This window comes from Sphaerodactylus townsendi, linkage group LG03 (assembly GCF_021028975.2).
Source record: "Sphaerodactylus townsendi isolate TG3544 linkage group LG03, MPM_Stown_v2.3, whole genome shotgun sequence".
Taxonomy (NCBI): domain Eukaryota; kingdom Metazoa; phylum Chordata; class Lepidosauria; order Squamata; family Sphaerodactylidae; genus Sphaerodactylus; species Sphaerodactylus townsendi.
This window is the reverse complement of record NC_059427.1, coordinates 5,278,177-5,300,165: the sequence shown is the minus strand read 5'-3', so window position 1 is coordinate 5,300,165 and position 21,989 is coordinate 5,278,177. Positions and strand designations below refer to the sequence as shown.

At 45.4% G+C, this 21,989-nt stretch overlaps 3 protein-coding genes across 6 annotated transcripts in view; 1 reads left to right on the top strand and 2 right to left on the bottom strand.

Annotated features, from left to right (window-relative positions):
* Positions 1–21,989, top strand: part of LOC125428587 (zinc finger protein 883-like) — a 1,608,225-nt gene that overhangs the window by 298,844 nt on the left and 1,287,392 nt on the right. The gene's annotated exons all lie outside the window — the stretch shown is intronic.
* Positions 1–21,989, bottom strand: part of LOC125428534 (zinc finger protein 345-like) — a 770,962-nt gene that overhangs the window by 175,904 nt on the left and 573,069 nt on the right. The window lies entirely within an intron of this gene.
* Positions 1–21,989, bottom strand: part of LOC125429238 — a 40,134-nt gene that overhangs the window by 14,352 nt on the left and 3,793 nt on the right. Inside the window, exons 4-11 of the mRNA XM_048490169.1 lie at positions 21,218–21,400; positions 19,876–20,070; positions 17,451–17,630; positions 15,314–16,487; positions 9,364–9,580; positions 7,496–8,362; positions 4,798–4,906; positions 555–1,622 (exon numbers count right to left, since the gene is read on the bottom strand). Of these exons, the coding sequence (XP_048346126.1) occupies positions 555–1,622; positions 4,798–4,906; positions 7,496–8,362; positions 9,364–9,580; positions 15,314–16,487; positions 17,451–17,630; positions 19,876–20,070; positions 21,218–21,400 (3,993 nt within the window). The remainder of the gene's footprint in view (positions 1–554; positions 1,623–4,797; positions 4,907–7,495; positions 8,363–9,363; positions 9,581–15,313; positions 16,488–17,450; positions 17,631–19,875; positions 20,071–21,217; positions 21,401–21,989) is intronic.

Here is a 21,989-nt window from a genome sequence, read left to right as displayed (position 1 = left end):
CAAATCCAAAGCAAGGAAACAGGGTGTTCCCCCTCCCCTCTGCCTTGACAAACACGCATGGCATATCCCAAGACCGAATGGCACAAAGAAAAAAGAAATATATGCACAGAAGTGTCTAGTCTAATCAAGAAAGCAAAATGCTGTCGCAACCATAGAGCTGCCCTTCCAGCCATGCAGAAATCAACTGTGTAAATGCTTCATTCACTCGTAGTGCATAACTTAAAGAAGCAAGTGCGGGACGGGTTGGTTCCATCAACAATCAACAGCCCCACCGGCTGTTGATCACCAAGCCAAGTGCTTCCAGTGAGAGCGAATACAGTCAAGCAGGGATCCTGCGGACAGCTTTACTGTCATTCGTTGGGCGTGGAGGAGCCGGCCATCTGCAAATGTTCAACCTCATGGGGAAGAAAAAAGTGTCATTTCCCTCAACATATTTGTAGCCACACTGGTGGGTGATAAAGATAACTGTTTCCACACTGCAGTAGCTATCCTGAACAAAATGTTCATCTGCAGCCCCACTTTCAAACTAGGGAAAGTTGCACTGAACTTTTATGGAACCTCCTTTGGCGGTTGCTGCTTCTGCTCCTCCTCCATTCGAAGCATGTTCAGAGCTTCTCTGGCGTGGATTTTCTGGTGCTTCACCAGGACCGTGCGGTGAGTGAACCTTTTCCCACAGGTTGTACACAGGTGCGGCCTCTCCCCAGTGTGGACTTTCTGGTGCCTGATGTGGACAGCACGGTCAGAGAAGCATTTCCCACAGGTGGCGCATTTGAAGGGTTTCTCTCCGGTGTGGGTCCTCTGGTGCACCATCAGGATTTGCCACTGGCTGAAGCTTTTCCCGCATTCAGCACAGGTGTAGGGCCTCTCTCCCGTGTGCACGCGGTGATGCTTGACCAGCTGAGAAGAGGTGTTGAAGGATTTCTCACAGTCCGGGCATTTGAAGGGCTTCTCTCCTGTGTGGGAGCCCTCGTGTTTTTTAAGGCTCGAACTCCTGCTGAAGCCTTCCCCGCACTCTGAGCATTTGTATGGCTTCTCCCGCAGGTGGATTTTTTGGTGATTCAGGAGCTGTGACTTCTGACTGAAGGTCTTGTCGCACTCCGAGCAGCGGAACAGTTCTTTCTCGACATGGACTCGGTAGTGTCTTGTAAGGACTGAACTGACGGTGAAGCTTTTCCCACACTGGTCGCACGTGTAGGGTCTCTCCCCCGTGTGGGTCCTTTCGTGCGCCACCAGGGTGGATTTGAAGCTGAAGCATTTCCCACAGTTCTGGCACATGAATGGCTTCTCTCCTGTGTGGGTCCTCTGATGCGCAGCCAGCACTGTACTCCGACTGAAGGTTTTCCCACACACGCCACAGGTCTTCTTCCCCCGGCTTCTTCGCCTTCTCTTGACAGCCACTGGTTGGATCTGGTCCCCGTCCTCTCCCAAATAAGGAAAGATCTTCACCTCTTTGGGGTCCAGGCAGTTTTCTCCATCTCTCTCGGAGCCATCTTGACTTGCCGCGACTTCTGCATCCTCCTGATGCCAGGCAGGGTTCCCCCAGGTTGCCTGGCGCAGCTCCATGGGCGGTGGACTTTCTGGCTCAGGATCTGGCACCCTACTGTCAATCACCCACTCATTGCCTGTTATGGGAGGAAAAAGGCATGCAATGAAAACTCAAAGGGCTTTGACCAAAGGAGAACAAGATAAACACAAAACCAACCAATTTCTTCTACGCAAAGATGCCTTATCCAGAGTTAATGTCTGACGTAGAAATGGATGTAGATCTCAAGGGTTCCAGGCATAGAAAAAGACAAAAAAGAAGAATTTGGATGCACACCCCACTTTTCTCAACCACAAGGAGTCTCAAAGCAGTTTACAATTGCCTTCCCTCCCTCTCCCCACAACAGGCAACTTGTGAGGTAGCTGGGGCTGAGAGTCAACTGAGGGAACTAGGACTAGCCCAAGGTTACCCAGCAGGCTTCATGCGTAGAAGTGTGGAAACAAACCCAGTTCACCAGATTAGAGTCTACTGCTCATGTGGAAGTGTGGGGAATCAAACCCAGTTCTCCAGATTAGAATCAACCACTCCTAACTCCTGAGCCCCGCTGGCTCTCCCTGGGATATTTCCCTGGGATTTATTATTGGGGGATGTCTGAAACTGAACTCGGGCCCCCAGGGGATCTGATCTCTGTCATGTGGAGATCAGCTGTATTTCTGGGAGATTATGTCCAGCCTCCACATGGACATTGGTAGCCCTAATTTGCAAGCCTCCCACCACAATGAACACATCTACTCCATTTTGTCACAACTGCACTTTTTTCTGGACTCAGTTCAACTTGCGAATGAGTGGAAGAGCCTTTGCTTTGCATGCAGAAAGTCCCAAATTCAACCCCCAGTGTCTCCAGTGAACAGAACCAGGTAAGAAGTGATGTGGATTATTTACACCAATACCCAGGAGAGCTGTTGCAAGTCTAAGCAGATAATATGCATACAACGATTACACTGAAAATGACTAGCAGCATGAAAAGTGCAAATAAGCCCATCAGCAGGTGCATATGAGTAACATATGAGGCAGTGTGGTGTAGTGGTTAAGGTGGGCAAAGTCTAAGCAGGAGAACTGGGCTTGATTCCCCACTCCTCCACATGAGTGGTGGACTCTTATCTGATTAAATGGATTTGTTTCCCCACACCTCCACGTGAAGCCTTCTGGGTGACTTTAAATGAGTCACAGTTCTCTCAGAACTCTCTCAGTCCCACCTACTTTACAAGGTGCCTGTTATGAGGAGTGGAAGGGATGGAGTTTGTAAGCTGCTCTGAGGATCCTTAAAGGTAGAGAAAAGCAGGGTATAAAAATCAACTCTCCTTTCCCTCAGTTTTTTCTCACTTTCTCCATCCTTATTTCTTTTCCCCTCACTCTCCCTACTGACCCTACCAGATATTCCATGTTTCCCTTCTTGTTTCATATGTCTTCCACTATTACCCCTATGACAAATCTCTTACAGGGAAAAAAGGCAAGGTATAAATCCAAACTTTCTTCTTTTCTTCTGCTGTACCAAGATAAGAAGAGCAATCTCAACTCATAACTTCTATTAAAAAGTAATCTATTGCTTTTTAATGAAGCAATTAATTTATTGCTTTGAAATGAACTGTATTGCCATAAGTTGGTTGCGACTTGATAATACTATAACAAATCCGTAAAGACCAACAAAATTTCCAGGGTATAAGCTTTTAAGAGTCAACTCTCAACCTTTATTTGTCTATCTTTTCTGTAACTACTTCAATTAAGTGTCCAAGATTAAAGTAACTTTCAGCAAACTGAGTTCACTGAAAGTTGAAAAGTTCTTGAACTCTCAGCCTGTAAGCTCAGCAAGTTAGTTGCAAACTCTGCAAAAACAAAATTTGCAGGTTTGCTTCAGTATACTGCAAAGCATAGGCCAAATGTTCACTTAAACAGAGCATGCATAATAAGCTATTAAATGTCAATCCCTTGAATGAATAAGGGGTGTTGATAATGAACATGGGAAAGGTAAGGGGCTTGCTATATATGGGGAAGGGACTATATATGGGGAAGGGACTATGAAATAAGCGCATCAGAAAAGGTGTAACTCCAACTACCCTTAGCCAATGGGGGAAACGAGAAGGACCATTGCGTCACGGGAGTGAAGGGGAATATAATCAACTGTAATCACTGTGCTGCTTTAAGTAAAACAGGAAACACCATCTGCTCTGCTCCCTTTATTAAAAAAGCTGCTTTAAATTCTAACCGCTAGGTTCAATTATTTGTTTCTCCTGAACCTGATAAAGCAGGTTGCAAAGAGTCTCTTAAAATCCTAATAAAGTGAGAAACAAAGTATTTATAACAATTGCAAACTCTGCAGGGGTTGCAGTTCTTTCTAGACATAATGAATTATTAGTAACAGGATGGTAAGGTAGAAAAAGTAGTATTCTCTCTTTAAGATAGAGCATGATGGGAGTTGTAGTCTATTCCTTGTTGGGTCATATGTCTTTGTATTAGTTCGCTGATTGGCACCCAAGTGCCTTTCCTGGTGGGGTTGCATAAAAGCTAACACAAGTTTATTTCCTTTTTTATAACACTAGAATGGAGGGGCATGGTGATTTATTCTGTTTTCGCTGAATTTTATAAATTTCTCAGCTCAGAGAAGAAACTGTGGCCACATGCTAGTGGAAATGTAAGCTGCTGAAACTTTGCATGGAGGCTACATTAATTTTTAACAAATAAACCTGAACTGAAGATTTGTGAAACATTTCTATTGAATACTTAGTCCAAAGAGAAATGCTCTTCTCGGGCTGGGTTAGCCACTGCTACGATGCGGGCTGGGGATTTTCCAGAATGGCCAGTAACAGAGTTCAGTTCCCTTTGCAAAAATGGCTGCTTTTGAGGATGACCTTATGGCGCTGTACCCTACTGAGATCTCTATCCTCCTCAAACCCTGTCCTCTTCACTCCCAGATCTTCAGGAATTTTCCATATCCACAGGGGGGCTTTCCCCACTCACCTTCTGCTGCGCGCCGCTCTCGTGCCCCCTCAGAGCGAGTCATTCCTGGCGCGCTCTCGGGGTTCCCCACGACCCCGCGCTCCGCTCCGCGCGGGGACATCAAAAGGTGCCGTTTCTTCAGCGCCAGGAATGACGCACGCTGAGGTGGTGCAAGAGCGGCAGCGTCGGGGCGGCTGCGTAGTTGCTGCCCTTGCAAGTGGGGAGCGCCGCTGGACCCCGTGCTACTTTCCCGGAGTAGCGCACAGCAGAAGGTAAGTGGGGAAAGCCCCAGGGAATCCTTACCCTCCACGATGTCTCACCTTCATCCTCCTGCTTGGCCTTGAGGTGATGCTGTTTCTTTTCCTGACCAGCTGGAGGGCACTCAGCAGCGGGGAAATTCAAAGCCCCCTCTTGGATTAGTGCTGGACCCTGAAATACAGCAGCAAGGATCCCATTCAGGACAACCAAACAGAGGAGAGACTGACAGATCACACCCTTCTGCTAAAAGCAGGGTCCCCAAAATGCAGACCAGGTACAGCTAACAAGGCCCAAACCAAAAGGGGAGAGCAATATCCTGTGGAAAAATCCACTGCTCAGTGGGGTCTTGCTTCCTTAGATCTCAGACCCCGATTACCCACCCAGCTGTCCCCCGGCCTCACCCTACTCTGGCACGAAAAGTCACACCAGAAGTGCTCCCACTTTTCCCTTGGAAAGCAAGAAACATGCATAGGGCAAGAGGAAGCCCATCGAGACAAGAAGTCTTGCCCCAGCACATCTCCTCTCTTGGCGCGCTGCAGAGGAAGCGTGTTGGGACAAGATCTCTTGCCTTGACACGTTTCCAGTTCCGCCATGTGCCCCAGAGCCAGTGGGTAATTGGCTTATGTGTATTTTGACTGGCAGCGGCTGTCTAGAGTTTTGGGCAAAGGTCTTTCCTAATCCTGGTCCCTATTTTGATCCAGAAGAAGAGTGGGTTTTTATATCCCGTTTTTCTCTAGCTTTAAGGAGTCTCAAAGTAGCTTACGATCGCCTTCCCTTCCCCTCCTCCCAACAGAGGTGGGTGTGGCTGAGAGAGTTCTGAGAGAACTATGACTGACCAGAGCCACTCAGCAGGCATTTTATGGAGGAGTGGGGAAGCTAAGCTGGTTCATGTGGAGAAGTGGGAAACAAACCCTGATCTCTACATTAGAGTCAGCCGCTATTAAACACCACATCATGCTGACTCTTGATACGCAGAGATGCTGAACAAGAGGACTTCCTTGTAGTTTGCAGGAACATGGCGGTTTTGTGGTGCAGACAGACACATTAGCTGCCCCTGCAATCAGTAGCACAAGATTAAAAGTGCCTTTGATGAAGCCTTCGCTCCGGATGACCCAGCATGGAAGCCGGACTTCGGCAGATCTCAGCCGGAAAGCGACCTTCTGCGAAATGTTAGGGCCCAGCCAAGTGGTGAGGAAAAAGAAAAATAATTCATCTCTGCTGTCTTTTGCTCAGAAAACCCCGTGGTGGAATTGCCATAAGCCAGCTATGAAGTGATGCATACGTCTGGTGCCCAAATATCACGATTTTGTGCTATGAGCCTGGAAGAGCGAAAAAGTCTTTCTACATGATGTCACGGCAGTGGGGATGCCTGAGCCTCCAAGTGGGTCTGGGGACTCTCTGTAATTACAACTGCACCCAAATTGCAGAGAGCAGTTCCCCTGGAGAAAATGGATGCTTTGGAAGGGGGGCTCGATGGCATCGCACCCCATGGAGAGTCCCTGTCCTGCCCAGGCTCCATCCCCAAATCTTCAGGAGTTTCCAGACCTAGCACTGGCACCCTTCTCCCCCATCCTTCGTTGGTGGCCAGGGCGCAAAGACCTGGCAACCTGATGGATGTAAGACCCCATGTGGGTTCTTTTATCAGGAGCTTCAGTATGGTCTTTTCTTTCTGCTTCTAGTTCCTGCCTTTTCATAAGCATAAACATTTTATTGTCATTGTGCATGCACAACGAAATTTACAGCAGCATTCCTCGACGCACACAATTTCAGACTCATACCCCATCCTCCCTTTCCCCTTCCTCCACCCATCCCTACACAGCCCCAAACACATCAACACGAAGCCACGGAGTTCAGCATCGCCACAGCTCTAGAGTAGAAGCTGTCTCTAAGCCTCTTTGTCCTAGTTTTTATAGACCTGTATCGTCTGCCAGATGGTAACAGTTCAAAAAGAGAGTGTGCTGGATGAGGCGGGTCTCTCAGAATATTTTGGGCTTTCTTTAGGCTTCGGGAATTGTAGAGTTCTTCCAAGGAGGGGAGAGGGCAGCCGATAATTCCTACATTTACCTGCTCCCTATGGTGGGATTCACGCGAGCTTTTCAACTGGAACTAGCAATTTAAGAAAATATTGATTTAGGGTTTTTTAAGAATGAATTGGTAGTAAATGGAGACAAAGGTTTTAATCAAAATAAAGAGGTAATATTTCATAGGTGTGTTCCAAGTCCAGTCATCCATTCATTTTAATGGAAACACCACAGAAAACATGATTTAAGGAGCAAACAGATCACCATATGCCTTGAGAGGGCAGGTGCTTATGATATTATTTGCAAAAAGGTCCTCCAACTCAGTGGCAGAGCACATGGGAATGAAAACTAAGAGAAGGGCTGGGGCTCTTCGGTGTCACCCAACAAGTGACATCACTTTTATCACAAAACTGGAAGTGACATTGAGTCAGGGTGCTAGTCTTGAAGTCATTCAAAACTCTATGGTTTAACTATAGAGTTTTGGGGCAAATTCTAGAGCAGCACTCCAGATGCAATGACCTCACCTTCAGTTTGGTTCCAGGAGTGATGTTGAGTGCTGGTGCGATACCCTGCCCCACAAATTCCCCTGCTGGGCTGCCATCTTGGCTCATACCCTTGAGCAAAGGCTGCTTGCCAATTTGAAGGAGGCAGGAAAGAATGGCATCCTGATTTCAGTGTTGGCTTGAAGGGTCATGTGAATTACTCCTCAAGTCACATTACCTCACAAAAACATTCTCACCTTGCATTCCTGCTGCCCAGCCTGTCGCCGTCGAGGTGGGAAATCTTCCGCTAGGGCTACTGCCTGGTCGCACGTCTGAGGGCAACCTGCCTTAACCCAACTCTTGAGATCTGAGGGCAGGATGGCTAGGAACTGCTCCAGGATCACCAGCTCCAGGATTTGCTCCTTTGTATGCCTCTCTGGCTTCAGCCACCGGTGGCAAAGATACCAAAGGCGGCTACAGACCTCACGGGGCCCCTCAGCCTTTTGATACTGGAACTCCCTGAAGAGCATCCGCTGCATATCCATGGTGACCAAGTCTTCCTGCAGGAGATCTTCCCTCACCTTCCTATAATTGCCCATGTTCCTGACTCCAATTCTTCTGTATTCCTCAGTGGCTTCCCTGCCAACATCAGCCAGACCCTTGAACCTCTGATAAGCTTCTGAACCTCCATCAAAGGAAGACAGGCTAGCCTTAGTATTAGCACATGGTTCAGATACCTGTGAGGTTCCCCATCCTGAGTTTGGAGTATTTGTGGCTTTCAAAACCTCAGGAGAATCTTGAAGTCTCAACCTTTTCTCCCTTGGCTCACCCCCAACCATCTCTGGGACCTCTGTTTTTATAAAATCCTCTTCATCTCCAGACTTCAATCCAGGAGAATCTCCTGCTTTCTCAGATACCCTCATGGGTTCCAGACCTCCTTGGCCTTCCTTCTCTACATCCTCCCTGACCTGCCTGGCCTGTTCTCCCAGACCTTGGAAATCAGCCCCAGGACTCTTCCCTTTCTCTGGTAACATTTTATGTCTCATGATGCTCTTCAGTTTTAGCCCGGAATTCTCTTCTTCTGTGTAAAGATATGTACTTGATTGGAAATGCTGAGGTGGTAGTTATGGTGGAAAGGTGTACACTATCTATCCATACTCAGGATGGTCCTATGAGATCCACGGGGCACAGTGGAGCCCTGGCGTTTCTAGATAAAGAGCAGGTAAGGAGGGTTTCCTGCAGAGGACAGGTCAATTTGGAGACCTATGAATATAAAAAACATAGAAGCAAGACATTAAAAAGTCAGGTTCCACATTGTTGTCCATGAGGGCCACTTTCATGATGTTCTAAGGAGGGCAGATGAATTTATCTGCAATGGAGCATTTCTGGAGAATTGGAAGTTTGAAGAAGATCAGACCCCAGCAGGGAATAATAAAAAAGAAGAGCTGGATTTTATATTCAACTGTTCTTTTATCCCATCCCATCCCTTTCCCCTTCCTTCCTATTTCTATCTCCTTCCCCTTCCCTCCCCCCTAAGTTAGTATGAGTGGAATTGTGGGTATTGTCTTATCATCCCTCCCCATAGGATATTATATTGTAAATATGAACTTTATATGATTTCAATGTGTCATTAAAATCCTGAGCCCATTTGAGGAAGCGGGTTGTAGAAACTCAATTATTAACAACATCAATAACAATAATTATAATAACAAATGATAATCATAATCATAATATTTATTCATTTTGTATCCCACTCCTCCATTTACAGGCTCGGGGTGGCTCCCAACATTTAAAATTCCATTTCACCCCACCCCCAAAATCCCCACAGTATCAAAACATACCAACTTTAAACAATTTAACACCTTTCGTGAGGGAAAAGAGGGTGGTGAGGGGAGGCCAAGATGGTAAATGTAGCTGCCTCAACCATACCTTGAAGAAGTCTCCCTTTAAGGAATCTCCAGGTGGCACACAATCACCTTCCCCTCCCTGCAACAGACAACCTGTGAGGGGCTCAGAGAGTTCAGAGAGAACTGACACTAGACCAAGGTCACCTAGCAGGCTTTATGTGGAAAGGTCAGGGATCAATCCTGATTAGAAACCACCACTCTTAACCATTATGCCACACCAGTTCTCCATCAAGATGCCATCGAGCCCATCTTCCGTGGCTGCCATTTTCTTTCTCTAGCGGATCTCGGTGGTTCAGAGACCAGTTGTCGTTCTGGGAATCTCCAGGCCCCACCTGAAGGTTGGCAACCCTACTTATTATTAATCGACCACCGTTTTCATGTTCTGCTTGCAAGATTCTTGTAAGCATCTGGTTGAGCACTGTTGCCTCCAGGGCGCTGGATAAGAGATACATTTGGCCTGATCCTACAGTTGTTAAGAGGTCAAATGAATAACTTCACCTCAGCTAAAATAGATGTGGCTATTCAGATCACTGAGCAGCTAAGTCAATTTGTATTGTCTACTATAGGCACCTCTAATCACTGTACTGCAATAAAAACTGTGTGGTGTAGTAGTTAGACTATTATTATTTTTGTCATTGTTATAATTTATCTATTTGATTTAATACCTCATCTTTCCTACTGAAGCAGGTACAGACAACTCACAACACTGGTATACAATAAAATTACATTAAATGCCATATAAAATAGTAATATAAAATCTAATAAGCAATATACAAATGGTGCTAAAAACTTAACCAAGGATGAGACAACTTACATCCCCTCCCCACTCTGATTTGATAAAGGAAGAAAGAAAAGGAAGAAGGGAGCCCAGCCAAGAGTACTGACTAGTGCTGCAGAAATGTGGGTTCGAATCAGTCCTTGGCAACAAAGTTCAACTGGTGACCTGAAACCAGCTATTTATTCTCAACCTACCCGCCTGACAGGGGTGATGTGAGAATAAATAGGTGGACATAAACCTTTTCTAGAGGAGGAGAATCCTTTTGCTAAAGGGGAGTTTTTGCAACCTGCCAATGTATTCAATATGGCTTTTAAAAACACTACTCACAAACTGGGTTTATGTTAGAACATTTCTCTGCCACCTGGGAAGCCAGTTCTTGAAACACCTTGCAGATGTGTGTAAAGTGCCTTTAAGTCACTGTTGACTTATGGCGTCCCATTGGAGTTTTCATGGCAAGAGAAGTTCAGAGGTGGTTTGCTATTGCCTTCTCAGCATCAAATCTCTGGTACTCTTTGGAAGTCACCTGTCCAAATACTTGCCTGCTTAGCTTCTTATGTGATCGGGCTAGCCTGCAGTCATCCAGCTCATGGCAGGTTTACCAATAAAATGATGCATAATCAAATGATGGCCTGTGTCTTTCCCAAGTGGAAGACAGGGTAAGAAAAATGGGAGAAGAGAGAGATTTCCCTCCCTTGTAGCATCATTTCTCAATCTTTCTCAATCTTCCATCCCATGATCTGCTCAGACAAAGAAACACAGCATATCACTGCTAGATGGAAACAAAAAGCGCAGTTTTGCATGTAGGTACGTTTAGAGCATAGGTGTCAAACTCGCGGCCCTCCAGATGTTATGGACTACAGTTCCCATCATCCCCTGCCATCATGCTGGCAGGGGATGATGGGAACTGCAGTCCATAACATTTGGAGGGCCGTGAGTTTGACACCTGTGGTTTAGAGGCATTGTGTTACCAGATTTATCATTTACGGTAAGTTTTGAGCACATTGAAAACAATCACAAGAGCACAATGGATAACTGTGGCAAGCAGGATCAGCAAGAAGCCAAAATTTAATACCACTTGTGGGTGGATAGGGGAAGCAGGGTTTAGGAGAGAGCCAGAGTGTCCAAGGTCACTACAAGCATGCTAAGAAGTCACAGGGGGGAAATCCAGGGTGGGTAAGGTTGGTTAAGAAGGGTAGATTCTAACCTAGAGAACCAGGTTTGATTCCCCACTCCTACACATGAAGCTACTGGCTGACCTTGGGCTAGTCACAGTTCTCTCTGAATTGTGGTTTGCCATGGCTTCCCCCTGCTGTCTACACCTTACCCCTAGCAAGCTGCGTACTAATATTAACAATCTCAGAAGGATGGAATGCAGAGTCAACCTTGAGCCGGCTACCTGAAACCAACTTCTGTCAGGATCAAACTCAGGTCATGAGCAGAACTTGGACAGCTGTACTGTTGCTTACTATTCTGCACCATGAAGCTCCTTACTTTGGAAAGAGCTGTGTTCAAATCCCTGACTCAACCACTATGAAGTCACTTTCCTTTCTACCTGATCTACATTACAGAACTGACAGCAAAGTTAAAGAAGAAAAACTCCATAAGCTCTCACAAGCTCCTTAGAGAAAAGATTGCAAGACCTCTCTGCATGGGAGGCAATAATGGTTGGTGCCACAAAGACTTTTGGGTTATTTTTGGGAAACCAACATGGAATTGTAGGAAAGGCAGGACACCAAACGGGATTTATAAATATGGAACTAGTTGGGATCCAAATATTGTCCCCAGCTACCTTTGCTGGAAACTGTAAGGTTTAATGTTTTAAAGACAACAGTCACATCAGTTATACAATGCAAAATTGCTGCTTCTGTCCTTGCAATAAAGATTTATTGCTTTTAACATTAACATTTAGTGCATAAGCCACCTAGTGCATTCTACAAGAAAGCGACAAAACAGGCAGGTGGGATTTCTGTTTATTTACTGACTTAATTTATAGGGTACCCTTCTTATTTATTTACTTTATTTACATTATTTATAGGCCCCCTTTGAATTACAGTGTATGTTAACTCGAGGCAGGTTAACACTTCACAAAGAAATAAAAACAATGCAGTACATCCAGTGCAGTTTCCTCACTAGCCTGCAATTCACAGCTTCTCAAGTGGCCTTTCACCTGCATTTATTTACTTCATTTCTCCCCTAACTTTCTCCTCAATGGGCACCCAAAGCAGCTTACATAGCTCTTATCTCCTCCATCTTATCCTCTCAACAACGCTGCAAGGTAGGATAACTTGCTCAAGGTCCCCCAGCAAATATTCTATGGTGCAGTGGAGATTTGAAGCTGGGCCTCCCAGATTCTGCTCTGACACTCTAACCATTGCACGCTCCAACCACACCGATTTAACACACTCCTTCGTATTGATTTTCCAAGCTTCTTCCAAGCAGTTCAGAATAGTGCATTTGCAGGAAAAGGAATCTGGAGATTTTTCTCCCTCTCACAACCACCCTGTGGGGTAGGCAAGTCTGAGAGAAAAAAGACCAAATCATGCATGGCCCAAGCTAATATTTGAACCTGGGTTTCCTGAGTCCGAGTCCTCTGCTTGATATACCACACTCTTGCAAAGTAGCATATAGATCCATCCAGCCGCCTTGAGCCCTCTGGGGATAGGCGGCCTATAAGTTTAATAAAATAAATAAATAAAATAAATAAAATATTCTCCACCGTGGGTAGTTGCATTCTCAGGTCAACTACCCAAGACCTAAGTGTGAGTGCACAGAATGCGCTGTCTCCAAATGATAAGTCCCTTTCTTCATTCCCAAATGCTCCCGCAACACATGCACACAATGCTCCACACCCGCTGGGTCCAGCTGAACTCACAAATGCAAAATTGCTTTTTACCTAGTCCGGACAGCAAGATCCTTGCTAGGAACCCAGAAGGCCCATCTCCTCTCTTAATCACAAAGGAAAGGAAGAGGAAATGACCTCCTCCATTTGCAGGCACACTCTTCTTCCAATGGCTTCTCTGGTCTGCTCTGGGAATCCATGCTCTTTCAGTTTAACCCTTTACGGCATCTCTCCAATGAGAGCACGGGCAGGTGCTGTTGCAGGGGAGAGAAATCAGCAGCAAGAACTGGTTGTTTTCTATCGCCCTCCTGCCTTCTTCTTCTTTTCTTTCAGGGCCTTTGTGCATTTCAGAGTAGTACTGACAGCTGACCCACATGGAACTCCAACACCTAGCTTCTTCCAGCAAAGTCAGGATAACCCTTAAGGGTATAGCTGTCTTCAGGGGAAGAAAATGTCACCTGCACCTGTAACCTCTAACTGTGGGTTCTGTGGGGCAGAACTTGGAAGGAGTTGCAAAGAACTAAATTTTAAACAAAATGGTTTACTTAACAAATAAAACTTTTAACATTTACATTTAACATTAACAATTTACAGTCCTTCTAAGTTGCATTTCAAGTCCTTATCTTGACAAACTACTGATAAATGCAAAGTCCAATTCTTCCCTAAGCTATGGTTGGTTTATGAAGACTTCAGAGGTTACATAGCAAGCCCTTGAAACAATCTCCAGGGCTGTCGTCATGGGGTGCACGTATGTGAGGAAAGCCCAGGGCATCAGGCCTTGCATACAGAAGCTCCCAAATAGGGTTGCCAACTTCCAGGTGTGGCCTCGAAGGCTTTTGGAATTACAGAGAATCTCCAGGCAACAGAGATCAGTTCCCAAAGGAAATGACAGCTTGGGAGAGAGGTTCTAGGCCCAGGCATCAGACCCTGTTAGGTCTCTCTCCTCCCCAAATCTTGCCCTCCCGACTCCACCCCCAGATAGCCAAGGATTTTCAAACCCAGAGTTGGCAACTTTAAGAGAAATAGGTCCAAGCAAGTCAGGATGGCCCAGGTGAGCCCAAGTAGTACTTCAGTGATATCCTCTCCTTAGAGGCAAAGAAATATAGAAACATTGAGCTGGAAGGGACCTCCCAGGTCATCTAGTCCAACCCCCTGCCCAACAAAGGAAATTCACAACTACTTCCTCCCACTCCCCCAATGAACCCTGCTCTATGCCCAGAGGTAGGGACTTAATTTTCTCCTCAATTTATTCTTTACTTTGCCATCCAGGAGGCACAAGAAGAGAACCCCATACTTATAACATCTCAGTATCCCAAAACCATAGTCTTATTAGACATGACAGTTTCTTCTTGTTTGTCAGAACCAAGTTGCAGGTACAAGTCTGGGTCCTGGAAAGATTTTTGCTCTGTCAGTGACAAGTGGTGCATTCTGGAAAATTCAGATGAGGACTTTCAGGCAGGGGTTCAAGGGAAAGATGTTCATGAAACATGATTGTGCATGAAAATAGTTTGGGTTTGTGGGGAGGGGTTTCTCACATACTGGACCCGGTGCAGTCCAGGGCCTGTAACATCAGGAACCTGTGGACTTCTCTCTTATAGAGCTGCTGAGATTCCATCTTAACTCAGCTGACTACACCACACTGGCTCTCAAGTAGCAGCTGCCTCCATGGCTAGAGAGCATTTGGATGCCTGGAGGCGAGAGGTGCATGTGAATGTTCCTGTTTGCAGGCTATGTGGTGCATGGGATAGATGAGATGAGTCACCTGCTGCATGTAAGGGGGCAGTGTGAGATAGGGACAGTGTGAGATAAGTTTCCCGTTCACTCAATAAATAAACAGGAAGCGTAATTCTTTATCCAGCGTATTGTCGAAGGCTTTCACTGCTGGATTCAACTGGTTGTGGAGAGTTTTCCAGGCTGTGTGGCCGTGGTCTGGTAGATCTTGTTCCTAATGTTTCACCTGCATCTGTGGCTGGCATCTTCAGAGGTATATCACAGAGAGAAGACTCTGTGATATTGATAAGCTGGAACAGGTCCAGAGGAGGGCAACCAAAATGGTAAAAGGTCTGGAATCCATGCCCTACAAAGAGAGACTTAGGGAGCTGGGGATGTTTAGTCTGGAGAAGCAAAGGTTAATTTTATTTATTTATTTATTTGCTATACCATCCACCTCCTCTGGACAGTGTACTGGACAGTGTACAAGGGCTCTGGACAGTGTACAAGGGATAAGGGGGGACATGACAGCTATGCTCAAGTATTTTAAGGGATATTTTAAGTTGAAGAGGGAGCAAGTTTGTTTTCTGCTGCCTCAGAAGAGTCTCATATGTCAGGAGTGCTTTGATTGTGTGTTCCTACATGACAGGGGGTTGGACTTGTGGTCTCTTCCAACTCTATGATTCTATGACTGGATGTACAGAGAAGAGAGGAGAGTTTCCTGCCTGCAGTTCATTTCCTTTAATAAAACAATAGAAAGTGGAATAGTATGTGCGCTCTTGCATGCACGACATCTTCAATGCACCATCCAATAAAAACAGTACTGTTTTAGCAGCTGGACTAAATACTACACAGCATGTTCTGCCTGCAGTTCTCTGCACACTGCTCAGATTTTTGTGTGTTTCCTCCTGCATGGACTCTTTGATGCACAGTAAGATTTGTGCTTCTGTTGAAGCATTTCCCACACTCAAAACATTTAAATGGTTTTTCCCCTGTGTGAATTCTTTGATGGGAAGTAAGAACTGATCTGCACCGGAACCCTTTCCCACACTCTAAACACTTGTATGGTTTCTCCCCTGTGTGGATTCTTTGATGTGTGGCAAGTTGTTCATTCTGACTGAAACGCTTTCCGCACTCTGAGCATTTGAAAGGTTTCTCTCCCGTGTGAAGGCGCTGATGTCGAAGGAGGTTTGATGCACTGCAAAAACTTTCTTCACATTCTGAACACTGGTAGAACTTCTCTCCTGTGTGAACCCTCAGGTGGTTTTTAAGGCTTGATTTATCACAAAAACTCATAATGCAGTCCGAGCATTTAAATGGCTTCTCTCCTGAATGGATCCTTTGATGTGAACTGAGACTTGTATTTCGACTGAAGCTAATTCCACACTCCAGGCACTTAAACGATCTCTCTCCTGTGTGGATTCTCTGATGGCAAGCAAGTTCATCTTTCTTGCTGAAACTCTTTCCACATTCTAAGCAAGTGTATGGCTTCTCCCCTACATGGGTTCTTTGATGTCTAATGAGGGTGATTCTCTGACAGAAACTCTTCCCACACTCTGAACAGGTAAATGGTTTCTCCCCTGTGTGGATTCTTTGGTGGCAAATGAGGTTCGTGCTCTTAATGAAGCTCTTGCCACAGTCCAGGCATTTATATGGTTTCTCTCCTGTATGAATTCTCTGATGAGAAGTTAGGTGTGAACTCTGAATGAAGCACTTTCCACACTCCAGGCATTCATACAGATTCTCCCTTGTGTGGATTTTCAAGTGAGCATTCAGACTGGATTTCCAACTGAAGCTTTTCCCACAGAAATTGCACTTATTCCTCTCCTTCTCTTTGACTGTTTTTTTCTGGACTGGGACTTTATGGCCATCACCTTCTTGAGCAGCAGAAGATTCCTTCTTTATTTCTTTCCCTGCTGCAGTTTTCCACCTGTCCTCTTCTCTTTCTACATGTTTGAAACCTTCCAGTGAAAACTGGTGTAGTTTTCTCTTGGGCTTGTTTCTCCATAGTTCATCTGCGAGAATAAAGAGAGAAAAATGGTAAGATCCTAAACAAATACTAAAACCTTTTATCCCATTTAACAGCTGCTGAATATGAAATGCTATTGGGATCCTAACAAAAGGCTATTGTACTTTGTACTTTGTTCGCATCATGAGAAGACAACAGTTACTGGAAAAAGACAATAATGCTAGGAAAAGAGGAAGACCCGGCATGAGCTGGACTGACTCAGTCAAGGAACCCATGGCCCTCAGATTGCAAGACCTGAGCAAGGCTGTTAACAACAGGATGTTTGGGAGGCCATTAATTCATCGGGTCGCCGTAAGTTGGAAGCACCAGGGCCTCTACAGCTTCAGTGGATAAAGCAAACAAAAAATTCATTAAAATGGCATAATAGGACAAGACAGCTTAGTGGGATTAATTTCTACCCTACGTTTATGTAGTATAAGCCACAATGGTGACCTTTGAATAGTGTACAATAGTGTACAAAGTGTATTTTGAAAGATGTTGGACTAAAACCTGAGAGACCTGGGGTTCAGTTGTACACTTCACTATGAGTACCGCTGGGGAACCTCTTTCTTAACCTAGCCTACCTCACAGGGTCATTGTGAGAATGAAACAGAGGAGACCAATAGCCCCTCTCCTTCCCCAATGCTGCACTGAATGTCGCACACACTGAGCAGAACTGAGAGATGCCTGGGGCTGCGCGGCTGCACACCTGCATAGTTTACAGGGAACATTGGAGGAGACCATGAATACTGACTACTCACAGCTCAATGAACAAAAGGTGAGATTTTTAAATAGCCACTCAAACTGACAGGATAGAAAGGTGAGAGTGGAAAACCCTGTCATTGTGTGGGCAATTCAAAAGATTCTCTGCATGGATTCTTAGATGTGAAGTCAAGTACAAATTTTGAATGAAGCTCATTTCACAAACTAGGCATTCACAGCTGTAGTTTACCCCTAACTTTACACTTACTTCTTTCTCTCCCCTTGCCTGTCTTTACTTGGATTGGGATTTCATGAAAGTCATGGCCCCGAGAAACATTTCCTGTTTCCTCTTTTATTTCAGTTTTCCACTGATATTCTTCCTCTACACATCCTATTTCTTCCAATGACATCTTCTGAGGTTCCTCCTCAGCTTTGCTGTCCCAACATGCTGGAATACAAGAGAGAAAACTGATTAACAGCCCCATCCTAAGAAGGGGGGTGCAAAACAGCTTGGGGAGCCATTTGGAGCTGCACCAGTAGATTTGCCTCCCTAGGGCACTTACCCCATCGGAAGGGCAAAGACACTGATGGGCAGCTGCAACAACCCTCTGGTGTGCCTGGACGTGGTGCTAGATGTTGCACCAGTGCTCCTGGGCCACCGCCAACCAGGTCAATACAGCAGGGGCATTTTAGAGACATTGCCAGAGTGGAATCAACATTAGTTGGCTTCCACCCCAGCTCAGCAGTGAGCTGTGCTGCAGCATAGCCTATACTTTCCAGTGGCAGGGTTTTAAAACAATTTCTGCTACCCTGTGCTGCTGGAAAGCCGCCTGGAGGTTGTGTGGTCACCTGGTAATGGCACCATTCCCAGCCACCTGAGGCTATGGCTGCTCCGTCCTAAGGCAGAAGTGGAGACTCTTGTTAGGGAATACACACAGTCAACAGCTGTTAGAATGTATAAAAAGAAAAGACTCTTCTGATACTGAATTCTGCCCTGCACAAATTCTTTGATGAGCAGCATGGTTCTTCAAGCAATGGATTCTCTTTTTACATTGTGAGCATTTAAATGGTTGCTCTAAAGTGCCAAAGCAGGATTACAGCTGAATATTGACAAGAGGGAAGTAAGAACTCCTGAGGAATTACACAACTTTAAAGTTGTCAATGAAAAAACTGAAATTGTTCAAGATTTCCTATACTTTGGCTCAATCATCAACCAAAAGGGAGACTGAAACAAAGAAATCAGGAGATTGTATGTATGTATGTATGTATGTATGTATGTATGTATGTATGTATGTATGTATGTATGTGTTTTTAGCCCGCCCTATACCAGAAGGCCTGAGAGTGGGTTACAACATAAGATAAAAGTAATAACATATTGATAAACCTAAAAACAACTACAATATGTAACAATATAACAATAGAACTTATTTAAAATCCATAAAACCTATTAAAACCTATCAAAATTCATAAAACTTATTAAAATTCATTAAAACCCATTTAAAAATTAATATTAACAGAAGGGAGAAACCATCTCTTCAGCCATGGAAAATAGGTTGGTCTTTCCTAGTTTTCTAAATGCCTATAAAGAAGATGCTTTGCACCTCATGGGGGAGATCATTTTACAGTCTCTGGGCCACCACTGAAAAAGCCGGGTCTCGGGTCTCTAACTTTTTTACTATGGGAGGTTGTGATACCACCAGAAGGGCTTCATTTGAGTGGATGTGAAAGCTGGATGCTGACAGGAAGAACAATTATTTATTTGAAATGTGGAGTTGCGAGGGAGTTTGACAAATATCATGGAAACATCAAAAAGACAAATGTGAATTCTAGATCAAATGGAGCCTGAACTCTATGATTCTTCCCTAAAAAACGGAGGCTATTGCACTTTGGTCACATCGTGAGAAGACAAGAGTCACTGAAGAAGACAATAACACCAGGAAAAGTTGAAAGCTGCAGGAAAAGAGGAAGAAGAGTTGGTTTTCAGATCCTGCGTTTCATGTTCAGCAGCACCTTAGCGACCAACAAGCTTTTCCCTAAAGTGCTCCTGGACTCGACTCTAGCGGAGCAACATGGCTACCCTCTGAAAAAAATTTACTAATAGTTCGATCTCCCTCAGTCCACCTATAAGTGTGAAATGAAGAACAGCTTTTTTACCCCACTTTTCTCTACCTTTAAGGAGTCTCAAAGTTGCTTACAAACGCCTTCCCTTCCTCTCCACAGACACCTTTTGAGGTAGGTGGGGCCGAGAGAGTTCTGAGAGAACTGTGACTAGCCCAAGGTCACCCAGCAGGCTTCACGTGGAGAAGCTGGGAAACAAATGCAGTTCACCAGATGAGAGTCCGCCACACATGGAGGAGCAAGGAAACAAACCCGGTTCTCAGATTGGAGTCTGGCGTTCATGCGGAGGAGTGGCAAAACAAACCCCCATTAGAGCCCGCCGCTCTTAACTGCTACATCGTGCTGAAGATCCAACATGAGATGAATTGACTCCATAAAGAAAGCCACAGTCTTCAAACTGCATGACCAGAGCGAGGCTGTTAAAAATGCGACATTTTGGAGGTCATTAATTCAGAAGGTTGCCTTAAGTCAGAAGTGATTTGATGAAACATAACATACACACATGGATATTCGAGTGAGCATGAAAAACTTAGTTTATAATTCAAACTTTTCAGCTGCAAATGAAGGATACTTACTGTTTCCCTTTGCCTCTTCTTCTTTCTCTTGAATTGGGATTTTCTGCAAATTGCTGTGCCGAAACGGAAAGGATTCCCTCCCTGTTTCCTGTTTTATTTCAACTTCCCACATTTGCACTTCTCCATCTATGTATTCTGTTCCTTTCAATGACACCTCACGTGATTCTCCCCCATTCTTGCTCTCCCAAACACCAGCTGAAATAAAGAGAGAAAACTGGTAAAGAATTTAACCCTTGGGAACCAACTAATTTGTTTTATTTGCTTCATTTATACCCCTTCTTTCTTTCCAAAGGGAAACCAAAATGTGTTGCATCATTGTTCTCTGCTCCATTTTTATCCTTACAGCAACCTTGAGAGGTAGGTTCCCTGAGAGAGGGAGGGAGCACAACTAGTCCCAAGTCAGCCAGTTGCCACAGCAGAGGAAGGATTTGAACCTGAGTCTCTCAGATCCTAGTCGTAAGAACATAAGAGCATAGTCCACTCTAAGCACCAGACTGTGCTGTCTTAAGTGCTGTTAAAAATGAATGTAGGCCATTAAATGGCATTGATTTCTGCCTGTGTGGATTCTTAAATGGCTGATGAGATTGTGTCTGAAACTGATGCTCCTTCTGGACAGGAAACATTTTTTGTATGTATTGTCGAAGGCTTTTCAGATCCTCTGAAGATGCCAGCCGCAGATGCAGGCGAAATGTCAGGAGAGAATGCTGCTAGAGCACGGCCACACAGCCCGGAAACCACACAGCACCCCATTTGTTTTGTATATTTACTTCATTATATTCCAGTAAGTTGCCAACAGGGACCCAAAGCAGCTTACACAATTCTCCTCTCTTTCCTTTTATCCTCAAAACACCCCTGAGAGTTGGATCAGGCTGAGAGTTTATGACTGGCCAAGAAAACCGAGGGCCTTTCCCCACTTACCTTAAGACCTGCGCTACTCTCCGAAAGTAGTGCGGGGTCCCCCGGCACTCCCCACGACAGGGGCGGCGATAGCGCAGCCGCCCCGACGCTGCCGCTGTTGCACCCCCTCAGCGCATGGCATCCCTGGCGCTCTTTTAAACAGTGCCTTGTGATAACCCCGCACAGAGCGCGGGGTCATGGGGACGCCCGGGCACGCGCCAGGGATGCCACGTGCTGAGAGCAGCACGCGGCAAAGGGGGGATTAAGGTAAGTGGGGAAAGGCCCCCAGTGAGCTCCCATGGCAGAGTAGGGATTCGAACCGGACTCTCCCCAATTCTAGCCTGACACACTAACCACTGCACTATGCTGGATCTGATTTAAAACGTTTCTTCAGTGAACATTAAAGACTGGTTCACAGTTGCAGATTTCTCACAGGGCACCTTACCCTTTTCTTTTCCTTCATCTGGCTTTTCCTGGATCTTGAACTCCTGGAAGCGGCTACTCTGAGAAGTCAGGGATTCCGTTCCCATTTCCTGCTTTATTTCAGTTTTCCATTCCTGCTTTTCTCTTTCAAGGCGCCCCACATCTTGCAATGAAACATCACATGGGTCTTCCTCACAGCCATAACCTTTTGGAAGAAATAGAGGACAGTGGGAAGGTTTTTACTGAGTAGCAGAGTTTCCTACCAAGGAACAAACTGAACAACAGCTTTTTAATCTTCTTATACCATGGTGTGCACAAGAAACCAAAATGTTCATAGGCCTCTGAAACCCAGTGCTAGGAAGCAACATCAGGAGAAGGCCTTGGCCTCTGCATCCTCTTAATTTAATCCTCAGGGACAACTGGTTGGCCACTTTGTGAGACAGGATGCAGGACTAAATGGACCACTGATTTGACTCAGCAGAGCTCTTCTCAAGTTCTTATCAGGGGAAGACCTCGGCCTCTCTGCCCTGCTGATAGACCTCTGGAGGAACTGTTTGAGACAGGATGCTGGACTAGATGGACCCTCACAGGCCACTGTGTGAGAGAAGATGCTGGACTAGATGGACCCTCACTGGTCTGATCCAGCGGGGCTCCTCTCATGTTCTTATCAGATGAAGGCCTGGACCTTTCTGCCCTGTTGTTGGCCCTCCAGAGGAATTGGTTTGGCCACTGTGAGACAAAATCCTGGACTAGATAGACCACTGTTCTGACCTGGTGGGGCTCTTCTTACATTC